Source organism: Panthera tigris, chromosome B2, assembly GCF_018350195.1.
Source record: "Panthera tigris isolate Pti1 chromosome B2, P.tigris_Pti1_mat1.1, whole genome shotgun sequence".
Classification (NCBI taxonomy): Eukaryota; Metazoa; Chordata; class Mammalia; order Carnivora; family Felidae; genus Panthera; species Panthera tigris.
Window position 1 is genome coordinate 135,929,525 of NC_056664.1, and position 16,378 is coordinate 135,945,902.

Sequence of the window (16,378 nt, forward strand, 5' to 3'; positions counted from 1 at the left end):
CTATATTGTATATCCATTATGACCATCTGGTCTAATATATCATTTAAGGCTGGTGTTTCCTTATTGATTTTCTGTCTGGATGATATATCCATTGATGTAAGTGAGGTGTTAAAGTCCCCTGCTATTATTGTATTGCTTCCTTATGTCTGTTAACATTTGCTTTATATATTTAGGACCTCCTATTTTGGGTGCATATATATTTACAAGTATTATATTCTCTTGTTGGATCAATATTTTTATTATTATGTAATGTCCTGTCTTTTCTTAAAGTTTTTATTCTAAAATCTATATTTTCTGATATAAGTACAGCTACACCCACCTTCTTTTCCTGTCTGTTGGCATGGAATATCTTTTTTCATCCCTTCTCTTTCCATCTGTGTTATGTCCTTAGATATGAAATGTCTCTTATATGAACATATATCCTATCTTAAAAGCTCACAAATTCCAGATATTCAGTGTATAGAATGTTATGTCCTTAGATATGAAATAAGTCTCTTATATGAACAAAAATCCTATCTTAAAAGCTCACAAATTCCAGATATTCAGTGTATAGAACTTAAAAAGACCTTGGAGATCATATCCCTTGGCTAAGCAGTGGAAAAGAGATAATGAATTGGAAAAATAAACAGTAATACATACAAGAGGTGATCAAAAAGTCTGTGGGACAATGTTAGTCCAAGACAGAAAGACAAGAACTCCAAAATAATTTTAATATGTACTTTTCACAAAGTGTATTTCTTAGTATGCCAAGAAATTATTTAAAAACACATAGGAGCAATAACACAGTATTTCATTAATGTCTACTGTTTTGTAATAGTTGATTCTAATTTTGTTTAGAAGAATCTTAAGTCTTGTTCTATATATTGCAACCAGTTGTGTTGCTTTTGTGGCACCTGTATACCTGCACTAAAAACGTGTATAGTTGGACAGCTTATGTAATACATTCAATTGGCTGCATAAAGTGAATAAACTACTTACTAATTTTGAGAAAAGGTATTCCATTTAAGCTTCCCTTTCTATAGCCAAACTGAATACTGGACCTTTTTTTGTACAGCCTTTGTAGAAGCTTTTCAGAACTTTTCACTGCAAAATTTTTATTTGTAGGGGTTTCTGGGTGGCTCAGTTGGTTAAGTGTCCAACTCTTGATTTTAGCTTAGGTCATGATCTCATGAACCATGAGATCGATCCCCTTGTTGGGCTCTGTGCTGACAGTATGGAACCTGCTTGGGATTCTCTCTCTCTCTCTCTCTCTCTCTCCCCCCCTTCCCCCACTCAAGCTCTCCCTCTTTCTCTCAAAATAAATAAATAAATATTAAAAAATTGTTTGTAGTAGGATTGATTCGTTAATATATTTAAGAAAAAAAACCCTTCATTATTTGGGACTGTCTGACACTTTGTAGGACATCCGACAGGTCTCTCCCACTAAGTGGCTGTAGCAACCACAAACTGTCCCAACAACACTCCACAAGGGGCAGTACTATCCCCTAGGAGACCAGCAGTCGAGGCGGGAGCACAAAACAAACGGAGCGTTCATCAAACTGTCAGTCTCAAAGGCCCTTCTGAGCAGACATGCTCATTACTTGTTTTACAGTTAAAACCCCTAAAGGCTGACCTGTGGATTAATCACCGGGTGAACAGGATAAAAAGAGAAGTCCCTGCAAGGAGAGTGGCAGCTTGCTGGCCTGGACTACTTATAGTCGTGGACTTGAGGGGTTTTCTTTGCTACTTTTTCCCTTTGAGTTGTGTTTTTTTTTTTAATTTGGTCAAACTACCATAGGCTGAAGGATTCTCCCAGGGTCCAGTGTCACATTCTTCCTTTTGGAAAAGAAAACATGTGTCCTTGCTTGAAGAATTTGGCCTTAAGCATCTGGTAAACCATGGCCTCAGCATTCTTCATTTGTTTAGAACAATTAGATGTGCCCACCAGTGGAGGGCAATGGTTGGTTGTGCTATGCTCCCTTCTGGGCACGACCACATACATTTATGCCCTGCAGGGTCCATGCCTGCATTCCTCCAGCTTCCAGAAGTCTCTATTATCTGGAAAAGTGATGGGGGTAAGGAGAGGTTCCTGTGGGGTGAAGAGAAAAAAGGAAGAAGGCAGAGGGAGAGCATCCAAGCAGAATCAGAGGAGAGTGAAATTCAGAGTCGGAGAGAGCAAGAGAGTGTGAGAAAGATTGAATTGAGATCTCTTATATACGGGGGTGTCCTTGTGGTCTCGCTCCCCATTCTTCTCTACCACCAGATTTCTCCACAGACTCTTCCTACATCTCCTGGTGTTGGCCAAGATTCAGAATATGGAGAAGCTCAGATTTGCTAATAACACTTCAAGACTGGATGATGACACACAGATTGGTTTTTTCCATCTTTGGGATTTGGAGCAGCTCTGGGAGTTGCAAAACCTGCCTTGGTGCAAGAATATTTCTGAAGGCTCTCACTGTCTGATCACTGGCTCTGTGCTGTTGGGCACAGTGGTGCAGCCATCCAGGGTGGCGGGGACCACCTGGGATATGGAAATTACCAGCAGCCCGGTTTTGCATTCGCCGGAGCACCTGAAGCATTCTGGGAATTTGAATTTCTGTTGTTTCTTTCAAACGCCCCCTTAGGGGCAGCAGGCAACAAACATGGACCACATTTTGCCAGAAAAGCCCAAAAGGATGATGGCTGCTGTTGTCAATTATTGGCATTTCAACAGGACTGTACTTTTATTTCTGAGTATATTTACACAGCTAGGAAGCATCTGCTGACAAGGATGAAATGATAAGCTGTATCCGTGCCAAAACAGGACTAGAAAAACAGGCTTGTTCTGCGAATGGACTGCATCTCGAGTCGGTGTTAAGAAAATTCTTTCTCCACAGGCAATATCTGCACGTAAAACATTAACGCTTGGGGCGCCTGGGTGGCTGCATCAGTTAAGCGACTGACTTCGGCTCGGGTCGTGATCTCACCATTCATGAGTTCGAGCCGCACATCGGGCTCTGTGCTGACAGCTCAGAACCTGGAGGCTGCTTCGGATTCTGTGTCTCCCTCTCTCTCTCTGCCCCTCCCCACTTGTGCTCTCTCTCTCTCTCAAAAAATAATAAATCATTTAAAAAGCCATTAACACTTAAAATAGGACTTGGAATCCCTATTAAGTAACATAGTGCATGCACACAGTAGGTCCCTAAAGAAAGTCTGCTAAAGGAAAGAATCGATGTGTGCAGGCACCTGAAGGAAGATGGGCGATCAGTAGCCCCGGAGAAAACTTCCCACCCTGCAGTCTGAGGGCCACGGTTCTTTCTCTGGGAAGAGCGTGATGTGAGGTTGGCTCTCAAGGTGTCTGAGATTCAAGCAGAAAGAGTCCGAAATTCTACCCCTGGGTGCACAAGGAAGAAGAACCGTGTGGCTGGATGTCACCTTGAAGCAGGTTGCTCCTCGATTCTGTGGTTCTCTTGAACCAGAACAGGATTATTGGTGAATGAGGCCAGCATCCCGGGTGGTGACAAAAAAGGAAATTGGTAGAAAACGCATCATCCAAGTTGGATTAACTCAGCTCTGTGGCCTGGGCAGGTTCCCAGGACATACAGCCAGATGCAGGGCCTCTGGGAGACGGGAGGCTAGAACGTGTGTGGTAACAGAGAGGGATGTGCGAGGCAGCGCGGGGGGCCGCTCGGAGGTGCCCCTCACCCTAACCCACTGGTGCACAACCCTCCTGCCATCCATCACTTCCAGGCCAACCCCGAGGCCACTGGACAGTTGCCCAATTCCTAACGGACACGTTCTTTCTCTGTCAACAGTTCACATGGAACGTTAAGTGAAGGAATCCGGCAATTTCTTCCTTATTTCACTGCCTGTCTATTGCTTACTCATTCTGTGGTCTATTTGCTTTGGATCCAAGTGCCTCTGGGTACGAAAAGCTACATTATTGTATTCAACTGCATGTAAGCCAAGATCCCGACCATCCTGGTTTTGTTGTTGTTGTTGTATTTGTTCTAAAGCTTAGCCATTTTCCATTCTGGGCAATTCCCACTGTTTACTATGAGTTCCACTGCATAGGTATTTTCCCCATCGCCGACCTCCGGGTTGCGGTGTGGGCAGTAACTGTCATCACATCACAGTCTGCTAAAGGAAAGAATTGTAGCAGTACAAAGTCAGACATTAATAAACGTAGGGGACTTAGCTTGAAGGTACCAGTGAGGATGGGGAGAGGATGGGGAGGAGAAGAAATCTCTTTATGAGGGGGCCAGTGGGCTGAGAAGAAATAAGACGGAAAGAGATGTTGCTAAATACATAATGCATCACCTGGAGAAAAATACAGCATCATCTGCTCTCCGTAGGACGGTATGATTCGGCGGAATGGAGTTTGTTTCTGGAGTGTTTACTTGATAGAAAATCCATCTTTGTGGTCCTACGACAGGATTGACCCATCCTGCCCTCCTCTTGCTCTGAATACTTGCCGCCTCTTTATCACTCACCTTCCTCTGGTCCTTGGGCTGAGTTCCCAACTCAGATGATCAGGATTCTTTTTGTTACAGGTGACAGAAACCAGCTCACACTGTCTTGAACAAAAAAGGGAATTTATAGGGCGCCTGGGTGGTTCAGTTGGTTGAGCATCTGACTTTGGCTCAGGTCATGATCTCACAGTTTGTGGGTACGAGCCCCGCATCAGGCTCTGTGCTGACACCTCAGAGCCCGGAGCCTGCTTCCGATTCTGTGTCTCCCTCTCTCCGCCCCTCCCCTGCTCGTGCTCTGTCTCTCAAAAATAAATAAATGTTAAAAGAAGTTTTTGAAAGGGAATTTATGGATTCATGTGTTAGAAAGGATACTATAGAAGTTATAAGGTCAAAAGAAAACAATGTAAGAATAGGACCTTGTGCCTGAACTGGGATTTCCCCCCCTACCCCTCATATAACTATTACTTCTGCATTCTGTTGCTCAGCTCCGTTCTGCACGTGGGAGCTCCATGAGCAGGGAAGGTGCCACACCTGAGAGTCACTATTCTCACCCTCCAAGCTCAGCAATCTAGAGGAAAGAGTTTCTGTTTCACAATGTCCATATACAACTCCAGAAAAAGCTCTGACTGTCTAGCTCAGGGCTAATACTGTCCCAAAGAATAGAGTGGCCTGATTGTCTCATTTCTTTTTTTTTTTTTTTAATGTTTATTTATTTTTGAGAGAGCGAGAGAGAGAGAGAGAATGAGCCCGAGAGGGTCAGAGAGAGAGGGAGACTGAGGATCTGAAGCAGGCTCTGTGCTGACAGCAGGGAGCCCAATGCGGGGCTCAAACTCACAAACTGTGACATCATGACCTGAGCTGAAGTCAGATGTCCAACTGACTGAGCCACCCAGGCATCCCCTGATTGTCTCATTTCAGTCCTGAGTCTACCTGTGGCCCAGGGAGTAGGATCTGTTTCCAGAAGAAAGGCAAGAGGGAAAAAAACAAAACAAAACAAAACAAAACACGCCTCCCAGTGAAAAACAACAGTTCCCGTGGTCCTCTGCGCCCACTTGCCATAAACCTTTCAGTTGAGGAGGAAAAGTAGGAAGGGCCTAAGCCTCATCTGAAACATAACAGCAAGGTAGATCCTACCTGGGAAAATTACCTGTCAGTCACTTCACAAGTCATTCTTGCTGTCTGTGCATCTCACAAGAATGTCACATGATAATGATCACATGTGGAGTCAGTGCATTGGGCTTCCTTCCCGGCTCTGCTTTGTCCTAAGTTTTCTTAGCAGGTTCATGCATCTCTCTGCCCTTTGTTTTCTTCATGGGAGAGGAATAATAACGCCTCTCTCAGGGGTTTGTCGTCAGCGTTAGTGGGATAGTTTATGTTGATGTCAGACGGGCCAGAGAAGGAGCGGCTGGTATAACCATTACAACCCCAAGGCTAACAGTGCCTTTCCTGGGGATCGTGATGACAAGTCCCAGAAATTGGCACACACGCGGGAGGCCTGATAGGTTTCTCGGTGTTCTCAGACGTGTATACTGAGTAGGAATTTCGTGCCGTTGCTCAGATGGAACGGGTCCCAGACTTCTGCCCTGCTGTGCCGGGGGCGGTGGGGGCGGGGGGCACTGGCGCTGGCTGGGTTTTACATCCCGCACATGCTGCCAGTCTCCTAGACCTCGTCGTCTTGGAGTTTCTCTGTCTCACTCTCTCTCTGCGCATTCAGGAGTGTACACATTTCTGTCCAGCACCCTGAAGTCTCTGGAAGAGAAGGACCATATCCATCGTGTCTTGGACAAGATCACAGACACCTTGATCCACCTGATGGCCAAAGCGGGCCTGACTCTGCAGCAGCAGCACCGGCGTCTGGCCCAGCTCCTCCTCATCCTGTCCCACATCAGGCACATGAGGTGAGGCATCCTTGGGTCCCCCCCGGGAGCCCCGTAACGAACACAAGCCCTCAAACGTGCTACCGCTGGGCCGGGAAGGGCTGACGCCTGAATACAGATAGCGCCCTCGGAACAGTTCCCAGGACGTAATAAGCAGAAACGCTATGGGACGACGGAGGAGGGAAGAAGGAAATCTGTCTAGGGCGTGGGGCAGGTGTCAGAGAGGCTTCATAGAGGAGGTGATATTTGCACCCAGTTTGAAGCCTGCACAAGGTCTGATGGGGGGAGGAGCGTGTGGTGTGCGGGCAGAGGGAGGATGGCAATGTTTGATCATTCGTTTTATTTCACCACTCAAGGCGAGTGCGTGAACACAGCTGTCCTCTGAAGGCACCCGGCACATCCATTACGGTTCCTGCATCACGCTCCCCCTATTTACAGTTGGAAACCCGGGGGCACCCAGGTGGCTCAGTCGGTTAAGCGTCCGACTCTGGCTCAGGTCATCATCTCACGGTTCATGAGTTCGAGCCCCACATCAGACTCTCTGCTGTCAGCACAGAGCCTGCTTTGGATCCTCTGTCCCCCTCTCTCCCTGCCGCTCCCCAGCTCATGCTCTCTCGCTCTCAAAAAGAAACATTAAAGAAATGTTTTTTTTTAAAAAGAGAGGAAAAAAGAAATCCTGAGAGAATCTCGGTCCCTCCAGTGCACAGAGAATCACCATTGGTTCTTCCATTCCTCTCAGATCCCTTCTTGTCACCCCTCACGGCTGTTACCCTCATCCAAGCCACCATCATTTCCTTTTGGATTTCTGCAGAGGCCACCAAACATACCTCCCTGCCTTCAGTCTTGACCCTTCCTAACCCATTCTCCACCCAGAGCCACAGCGGCCGTCCTAATACCACATCTGATCACCTCATTCCTTTATTTAAAACCCTCAGCTTCCCATCGCTTTAGATACAAGTGTAAGTTCCTTTATTTTGCTTGTACAACTTCTGGGCTCCAGCTGTTACTTAACTTCCTAGGACTCCGGCTGTTCCAGCTTCCTAGGACTCCAACTGCTGTGCTCCAGCGGTTACTTAACTTCCTACTGAACTTCCTGGTAGTCCGAGCTCTGGCCAGGCACCTTTGTTCTCTGAGTCACGGGTGGCCAACTCCAGGTTACACATCGGCTGGCAGCTCTGTCCATCCCCGCTGGGTTCCCTCCCGCCTGTGGGACAGCTGACGCGGGCCGGGCACAGCCGGGGGACTCCGCTGCAAGCTGCAGGCTGGCCAGGTGACTGCTCCGTGTGTCCTTTATCCTCCTGTCCCCACAGGTTAGCTGGGACATATCGTTCTCACGGCAATGGCAGAGGTACAGGAAAGCAAGCCTATAAGGGCAAGTGCATTTTGATCTTTTAGTTAAGTGATAGCTACAACATTCTGTTGGCCAACACATCACTTGATGAGGCTTCAAGTCAAGATCAGGAGCATGGGCACAGGGAGGGAGTATTTCAGAACAGTAAGCTAATCCATCATGGCTGAGATATTCTTTTCAGGAGGCATCTCCTGACCCTTAACCCAGCTGGGATTTATACCCTATTCTTCCTGATCGTTATTTCACGTCTTGTTTTCTCTCTGCCCCGGTTAGACTGTAAACCCTTTGAGGCAGTTGTCACAATCCATCATGCATAATCTGTGTACCCAATACCTCCTAGCATAGGGCTTGGCACATAGTAACTACTCGATAAATATTTTGTGTAGGGGTTAAGGAAGGGTATTAGCAGAGGAAGTAAGAGCCTCTCTGTGCCAAAAGGACAAAGTGGCTTCATTTCTATTTCAAATGGTCACGTCATGTGGCTGGCTAGATGCTTAATGGATACTATTCCCATGAACAGAACTCTGGCTGCAGGGAAGAAATAAGCAGTTGGTATATTCTTTACTCCAGAAGGGCCCTAGAAATGAGAGATCAGAGAGCCATGCATGATGACGTCTATATGACCTTGGGCTTACACCCAGACCCTCGGAACGAAAATGTAATTTCTTCTCTTAGTGGCTATGAGGGAAGGGCATGGTGTCTGAGGGGTTGGCTTAATTTGTAAGGGGCTTTCAAACCTCAAGATTAAGCATCAAGAGGCAAGATTGCATTCAGCCCACACGTTTCTAATCCTTTCCCATTTATTTTTATGAATATTACAAAGAGGGAAGCAGGAGTGCGTCAGAGTAACAACCCTCTACCACATTACCTGGCTGAGAGAGGAACCTTCCCCTAGAAGAAGTGTGTTAACATTTACTCTGGGCTGGGAATTTCAAAGATGTCATAGAAACCATGTATTACAGACGAAGGTTTTTATTCTTCGGTAGGAATTGCTGAGTCTTCAAATCTGTCAACTGCTTTTCAGCATTAGCAAGCCTGATTAGCGAATACCCAAATATGTCTGCACTAAATTTATAGGCTTTAGTACTTTTGTTGGCCTATGTAGAGGGCAGCAGTGGTGAGAGAGCTCTGAAGAGTTTGTCTCAATTGTGCAAAAGCTGGAGAGAAGCTGCTAATCTACTAGATTTGAGCATTTTCTCTCTCGCTCACTTGGGCACACACACACGCACTAATGTTTTTGGTGCCTTATTGCAGCCAATCTAGCTCTGTTTTATTAAAGTTGGCCCCAGCCATATGTTGTTACTCAGAGAACTTAACACCCAGATTTCATGTGACTATAAATGATTCATTAGGTTGCAAGAGCAAGACAGTGTGAGATCCAGTGGGCATTTAGCATTAACAGCATTTTTAAATTAAAAAAACACACACATACACACACACTTAGATGTGTAATTAGGTTGTGGTGTTGTAAGACCTAGTTTGATGCTGTGTTTTTCTGGCATGTCTCCAGCTCATGCGACTTTTCCCCTACTAAAAATGCCAATATTTTCTAGGGTATTTGGTCCTGCCTACTCATGATACATCATTCTTTCTAAACAATTTCAAGCTCCCTAAATGGTTGTTCTGTGTTTTTTCCATGGGTGGCGTGGTGGGAGAAAGAGCAGAATTGTAGCTGGCGGGGGGTGGGGGGGTGGGGGACAGCGGTTTTTAACAGTGGTTAAAAGGAGAAATGCCATTTGCCTACATTTCCCTGTATCCATTTGCCCCATATTTTCTGAGCATTTACCACATTCTTGGCACTGTTCCAGGCCTGCAGAATGGGCAAATTACTGCCCCTCGAGGAGCCTGCCCTGTGTGTGTGTGTGTGTGTGTGTGTGTTTATGTGGGCACACATGCCTGGGGGAAGGAATAAGCATGCATATGTACAGAGAGCAATTTCAGGTTGTCATAGTGCTGGGAGGAAAACAGAGTAGGTGAAAGAGAGCGGCTAAAGCTGTAGGCCCTGAGGTCACAGCCACTGTGGCAGCAAAAGGACTTCCAAGGGAGGTGGCGTCTGAAGATTTGGGGAAGAGGGGCACCTGGGTGGCTCAGTCGGTTAAGCATCCAGCTTCAGCTCAGGTTATGATCTCATGGTTCGTGGGTTCAAGCCCCACGTCGGGCTCTGTGCTGACAGCTCAGAGCCTGGAGCCTGCTTCGGATTCTGTGTCTCCTTCCCTCTCTGCCCCTCTGCCGCTCACGCGTGCTCTCTCTCTCTCTCAAAAATAAATAAATGTTAAAAAAAAAGATTTAGGGGAAGAGCATCCAGGCAGAGGGAACAGAAAGGGCAGATACCTGAGTCTGGGAGTAAAGAGCTCAGTTTCTTCAAGCTCTTTCTTAGAAAGCTCAGCAGAAGTAAAGAGCGTGAGCTAGGGGAGAGAGGCCGGGGGAGCTAGGAGAGGTAGATGGAAGCACATCAGTTAGACCTTGCAGAGCATGGAAAGAAATTTAGAGCGTATTCCTACAAAATGGCGAAGAGCTGGAACATCTTAAACAAGGGAAGTTCTTGAACTGTTCTACACATTTAAAAACCTCCCTCCTACATGACTAGAGTGACTGGATCGTCTCCATTCTCTTGTTAGATGCAATAGCGGGGAACAGAACCTCATTTGAGTCAGTGGAAGGAAGTCGCCCGCATAACAAATCCTGGAATGGCTCTTTCAACAGGGACAAAGATCGGCATGCCGGTGTCTTTGGAGTTTCCCTAGTTTCCCCTTCCTTGGAGTCTCGGCAGGCCTCGAGCTTGCGACGCTCTAAAGCGGTCCCCTTTGTGTCTTCCCACCCGCAGTAACAAAGGCATGGAGCACCTGTACAACATGAAGTGCAAAAACGTAGTGCCTCTCTACGACCTGCTGTTGGAGATGCTGGACGCCCACCGCCTGCACGCCCCAGCCAACCGGGGGGGCGCACCCATGGAGGAGATGAACCAGAGCCAGCTGGCCACCACGGGCTCAACTTCAGCACATTCCTTGCAAGCATATTACATCAGTGAGGAGGCGGGGGCTTTCCCCACCACAGTCTGAGAGCTCCCAGGCTCCCCCAAGGTCCTGAGAATCCCTGCAGCATGTTACCCACGTCATGCATCACGATAGCAGAGTTCTACGCGCACTCCGGCATGCATCCGCCATCGTGGCTTCCTAATATGAGTGGCCATCCGTCTGCTTGCTCAGTTCTTAGTGGCGCGCCTTCTTTTGGGAGCAGCCAAAGGGATTCCAGGGCTAAATTCTTTGTAATGGCTCTCTCTGCCCCCTTTGCTACATTGCTAAGCATGAGGATTCTGTAACTTTTCATGACTGAACTCAGTCTATGAGCTGGGACTCAGGTGACTGTGCATTTAAGCTACTCGTTGAGACCCAGGCCTGGAGAGTGGACATTTCATCTCTGTGAAGCGTTCACTGGCTCTAAGAAAAAGCCACAGGAACGGCGTGGCAGTGGCTCCTTTAATTGCTGACTTGGAGAAAGCTAGGTCAAGGGTTCATTATGGCATCATCTTGTATTCCTATAGTAACGGCTCATTTTATTAAAGTAATACCTTAAAGCTTTTGCTCTGTTGCATGGCTGTAGGCAGAATGTTCAGTGATTATTCATTTGCCCTATAGGAATACAAGATGCCCACAGAGAAGGAAGGTCCCCTAACTGTCAAAACTTTGTCAACTTAATACACTGCACCTTCAGATTTGCTGAATGCTCCTCCACTGGTTTTTGAGAACACTATGTACACACAGGTTATGGGTTCCAGTTAATTCTCGCTTCCCATGGACCCATCAACAGCAAGTTGATCCCAATTAAGTCACCTCTACATATACCAGTTTCCCTTTGAGGGATAAATTCTTGTGTTTTGTTTGTTTTGTTTTGTTGTTTTGTTTTGTTTTGTTTTCATTTGATGAGAGAAAGCCCTCTCCCCTCAGGACTTGCAGTAAATCCGCTTCAGGACCTGTTCTGGTGTGGTCTCACACTTGCCAGCAGAGGGCGCTCTACTAGGCTCTCCCTGGTGTGTGACTTCACACGGAAGGTGAATTAGTCGCTTGTAGTGCCCAGCATATGGCCAAGAACGGTTCAAAAGAGTGGACACCCTGGTGACACTTTTAGCCCTGGGGAACTGGGGTAAATAGTAAATGTGCATGATTATTGTAAGTCTTGGAGAACAGGAGGGCAGAAACCAGATAAACCTGAGAGGCTCATGGTGGACGTGCACAGGCCACAGGTACCCCCGAGAGCCCCTGGCAGGCCCCATGTGCACTGTGGGGCTGCCCTGGGATCCGTGGGAAGCCCTTCTGTCCTTGCCACCCTGGCTGGCAGCAGCAGCAGTAGAAAGCCACATTCCTGAGGTTTTCCCAGCACACTTTGGGGTGACGGGGCCAGAGGGCCGGGATCAGAGACACCCTACTGGGGTTGCCGGGGACCTGGTCAGCCTACGTGTGTTCTTGGTTGTCTAGAGCTCATCCAACAACCAGGGTTTGGCCTTGGGGAAAAAACTTCCCCCAAAGCTCATTTCATCCAACTTCATAAGCCAAACACTAGTGTCTAAAGTTGGGCCATAGGAGTCCGTTGACCTATAGGCTAAACCAGAAAGGCTCGCTGGGGCCACAGGGCAGTCTTCCCCAGGCCTTTGCATCTCCAGAGCCAACTATGGGTCATCTCTTCTTCTCAGCCAAAAAGTAAGTCTGGTTTCCTCCAGTGACTTCAGTTTCTATGATTTGAACCCCATTGAGAGGTGATGTGTTAGCCAACAACACAGCCAAGCTTCGAGGGCATCTCTTGGGACGCCTGTTTCAAAAGGTGGATTTCATTCATTTTTGATTACTTAGTAAGCGATCACCAAAGGACTGGGAACCTGGGAGGGCCAAAAAAAAAAAAAAAGTTAAGTTTTTTTTCATTTTATGTGCATCTGAATTTAGGGGCAATTTTGTGTATCTGCAGTAAGGATATGTTTAGAACATAATTCTTTTGTTTTTGTTTAAGAAGCACCTTATGTAGTATAATATATTTTGTTTTTGAAATAACAATGCTTGTTTATCAGACAATTGAATGTAGTAATTCCGTTCTGGATTTAATTTGACTGGGTTAACATGCAAAACCCACGAAAAATATTTAGTTTTTTTTGTAGAGCTACCTTGTCATGTATGCGGTCGTTGATGCCTAAGGCCTGGTGATTATTCATTTAAATGAAGATCACATTTCATATCAACTTTTGTATCCACAGTAGACAAAATAGCACTAATCCAGATGCCTATTGTTGGATATTGAATGATAGACAATCTTATGTAGCAGAGATTATGCCTGCAAAGGAAAATTATTCAGGGCAGCTAATTTTGCTTTACCAAAATATCAGTAGTAATATTTTTGGACAGTACCTATGGGTCAGTGGGTTCTTTTTAATGTTTATACTTAGATTTTCTTTTAAAAAAATAAAAACAGACAAAAAAATTCTAGTACTATAGATGATGTAATACCAGCTAAATCCAAACAATAATAAAGTGGAGGGTTTTACATTATTCATCTAATGTGTTTGTATTCATGTTAAGATACTACTACATTTGAAATGGGCAGAGAACACCAGATGGTTGGAGTGTTAGCCCAGGAATCTCAAATAATTTTAGAAATCTCTTCTTATTCTTATTTGAAGTGCCACTAATGGACAGCTGACACTTTGCAGCTGATACTGCTGTTGGGGGTAGGGAACATGTTGTCTTCCCCACCCCCTCCACACTCGGAGGCAATTTAAGTTTTGAAAGACATGATCAACCTGGGGTTAGGGTAGGGTGGGGAACTAGGGTCAGGAATTTGGAGAGTGGAAAATACAGTAATAAAAGCCTTGAAAGTATTTTGAGGCAGATCGATACTGGCACCTGGGGTATGCACCGGGGTTCTGTATTCCACTCGTGTCCTGTAAACTACAAATGACAGCCATTTCTAAAATGGCAGCTGGAATTCTATGGAAGAAGAAGCGTCATCCACGGTCTAAGGTCTAAGTCTAAGGAACTGCTAGCGGTCTATGGTTCTTTTGGCCATTGCCAAGCTCCAGGCTTGCAGTTTACTATGGTAATGATTCCTTAATGCTGTCATGCAACAATCAGAGAGGCTAGTTCATCCAAAGAGAAGACCCTACGTAGGTCGCAAAATCCAGTCCCTAAGGAAGTTCAGTCATTGGTTAGATTTTCCTGTTAATCTGGCAAGGCCGTCTAACCATGCCATATCCCATGCCTTCTGGGGGCTGAACAAGTAAGGGACTTACCGATAATTTACTCTTGATCACATTAAGGTGTTCTCGCATGAAAATCTTATACATTGAAATGGCCACTGATTTAGGCCTTCGGTTTAGAAACCAATTCCAAATCCCTTCCTATTCATACTTTCCTACTCTGAGATGGCCTGTGGATGCCGGGAATGGTCACTAGGACCGTAGTAATGTCTAATATTCACAGGCAAATCTGCTTTGGGAAACTAGTTATTTGGAAGGCAAATAGAGTTGTATAGTAGTTTTTGAGGCAACCATGATTCTTTTCAGTACAAGGCTTGGGAGGATGGTCCAGATTACACTGCACTCTTCCCAGGTGAACTCCCTGAAAACTTACTCTCAACTGGAGCAAATGACTTAAACTGTGGTTGGTCCCAAATATTCATCTTTTCATTAGTGTGATTCCTCTAACTGCATTTCCTTTTCATCTGGATTAAAGTGAGTGTGGCCTCTTTCTAAGTCGTTCAAAACTGTTTTCTAAGTAATCGCTGCCTCTGTTATGGCACTTCAATTTTGCACTGTCTTTCAGAGATTGAAGAAAAATTTCTATTCTTTTTTTTTTTTTTGCATCCAAATGTGCCTGAACTTTTTAAATATGTAAATGCTGCCATGTTCCATATCCATCTTCAGTGTCTTTGTACAGAGCTGTGTACCCTGGAAACAACATTCAGCCCCATGAGCAGGTGCCTGAAATGTGGACCCCTTTGCATTTACAGAGAGGTCATTGGTCATAGAGACTTGAATTCATAAGTGACATTATGCCAGTTTATGTTCTCTCACAGCTTATAAACAATGCTTTTTGTACACAACATATTCTTCAATGTAGAGCTCTTGTTTTATGGGAAAAGGCTGAAATGCCAAATTGTGTCTCACGGTTTAATATGCCTTTTCGCTGATGCATACTGTTATCGATGTGATTCTGTTTTGTTGCAGCTTTGCTTTGTTTAATGAAACACAATTGTAAACCTCTTTTGCACCTTTAAAAAGTAAGGAGTCCAGTGGGATGCTCAAGCACCTGTAAACAATTTTCTCAATCTGTTTGATGTTCAAATAAAAAATTAAATGACAACAGGCTTGTTTTATGTAAACTCCCTTCTTGCTAACGGCTCACCACCGACTGCCTCAAATCAAGGTGATGGAATGCATCTGAAGAACACAGTGACTCTTAAAGATCAGTCTGATGCCAGGATCCCTCTCCCCAGGCCTAGGAGGAGGTGTGTGGACACTGGAGGCAGGCAGACTGGCCTCACTGCTTGGGTCCACCACATATGAGGTTTATGATCATTGGCAATGAGTTTTTCAGAGCCTCCGCTTCCTCATCAACAAAACGTGATAGTGACACCTAATTCACAGGGTAGTTGGGGGGATTCTATGAGGTGCTTCTTAAAATACTGGTTGTTTTCTAATAGCTAACCCTATCGCATCCCCTGTGAGGGGGAAGAAAGAATCTTGAGAGTGGTTACTTGTGAAGGAAAGAGTGTGAATGAACAATTCGAAACTTACATAATTTGCTCAAAACCCTCTCCCCATCATGACGGTAAGACAGGAATGACCAGTGCATCCCCACCCCATCCCACCTCTGGTTTCCATTTTAGGACTCCCCTCCTTTTTTAGAGCTACCTGCAGGCTCCTTTTTTTCCCCTTTTCTCTGTAATTTAATGGATGAGGTGGGGGGAAATAGTGTGACTTACTAAGGGGCAACATGATACAATAGTACAGGCTCTACAGCTAGGCTACTCAGTTGGAAGATTCATTCTCCCATTTATTGTGTGACCTGGTGCCAAGTAATTGCACAGTGCCTCAGTTTCTTCTCCTGTAAAGAGAGAGAAAGAACAGTGTCACCTGCCTTGAAGTGTGGCTGTGAAGACCAGATGGGGTAACTCATGGAAAGCACTTAAGCACAGTGGCTGGCACAGCTTCTCCCTCCCCTGAGGCCTCTCCTCCCACATGTCTGCACTCACTTCTTCATTAGAGGGACTTTACGTTATTCACATCGTTGAGTCTTTTTGATACTCAAGAAGCTCTTTTGTATTCTAGTTCTATCATCCCTGGGCAAGTTATTTGAACCCAATTCTCCTTGTTTCCTCATGTCTAAAATGGACGGCTCAGGAAACAACAGATGTTGGTGAGTATATGGAGAAACAGGAACCCTCTTGCACTGTTGGTGGGAATGCAAACTGGTGCAGCCGCACTGGAAAACAGTGTGGAGGTTCCTCAAAAAATTAAAAATAGAGCTACCCTATGACCCAGCAATAGCACCACTAGGAATTTATCCAAAGGATACAGGAGTGGTGATTCACAGGGGCACATGTACCCCAAAGTTTCTATCAGTGCTATCGGCAAGAGCAAAATTATGAAAAGAAGCCAAATGCCCCTCAACTGATGAATGGATAAAGAAGTGGTTTATAAATACAATGGAATACTACCTGGCAATGAGAAAGACTGA

General features: G+C 45.5%; 1 protein-coding gene across 1 annotated transcript in view; it reads left to right on the plus strand.

Moving 5' to 3' along the window:
* The window catches only part of ESR1 (estrogen receptor 1), a 436,996-nt gene extending 421,995 nt beyond the window's left edge, over positions 1 to 15,001 (plus strand). The window contains exons 10-11 of the mRNA XM_042987330.1: positions 6,145 to 6,328; positions 10,483 to 15,001. Of these exons, the coding sequence (XP_042843264.1) occupies positions 6,145 to 6,328; positions 10,483 to 10,717 (419 nt within the window). The 3' untranslated portion in view covers positions 10,718 to 15,001. The remainder of the gene's footprint in view (positions 1 to 6,144; positions 6,329 to 10,482) is intronic.
* Positions 15,002 to 16,378: the final 1,377 nt, after the last annotated feature.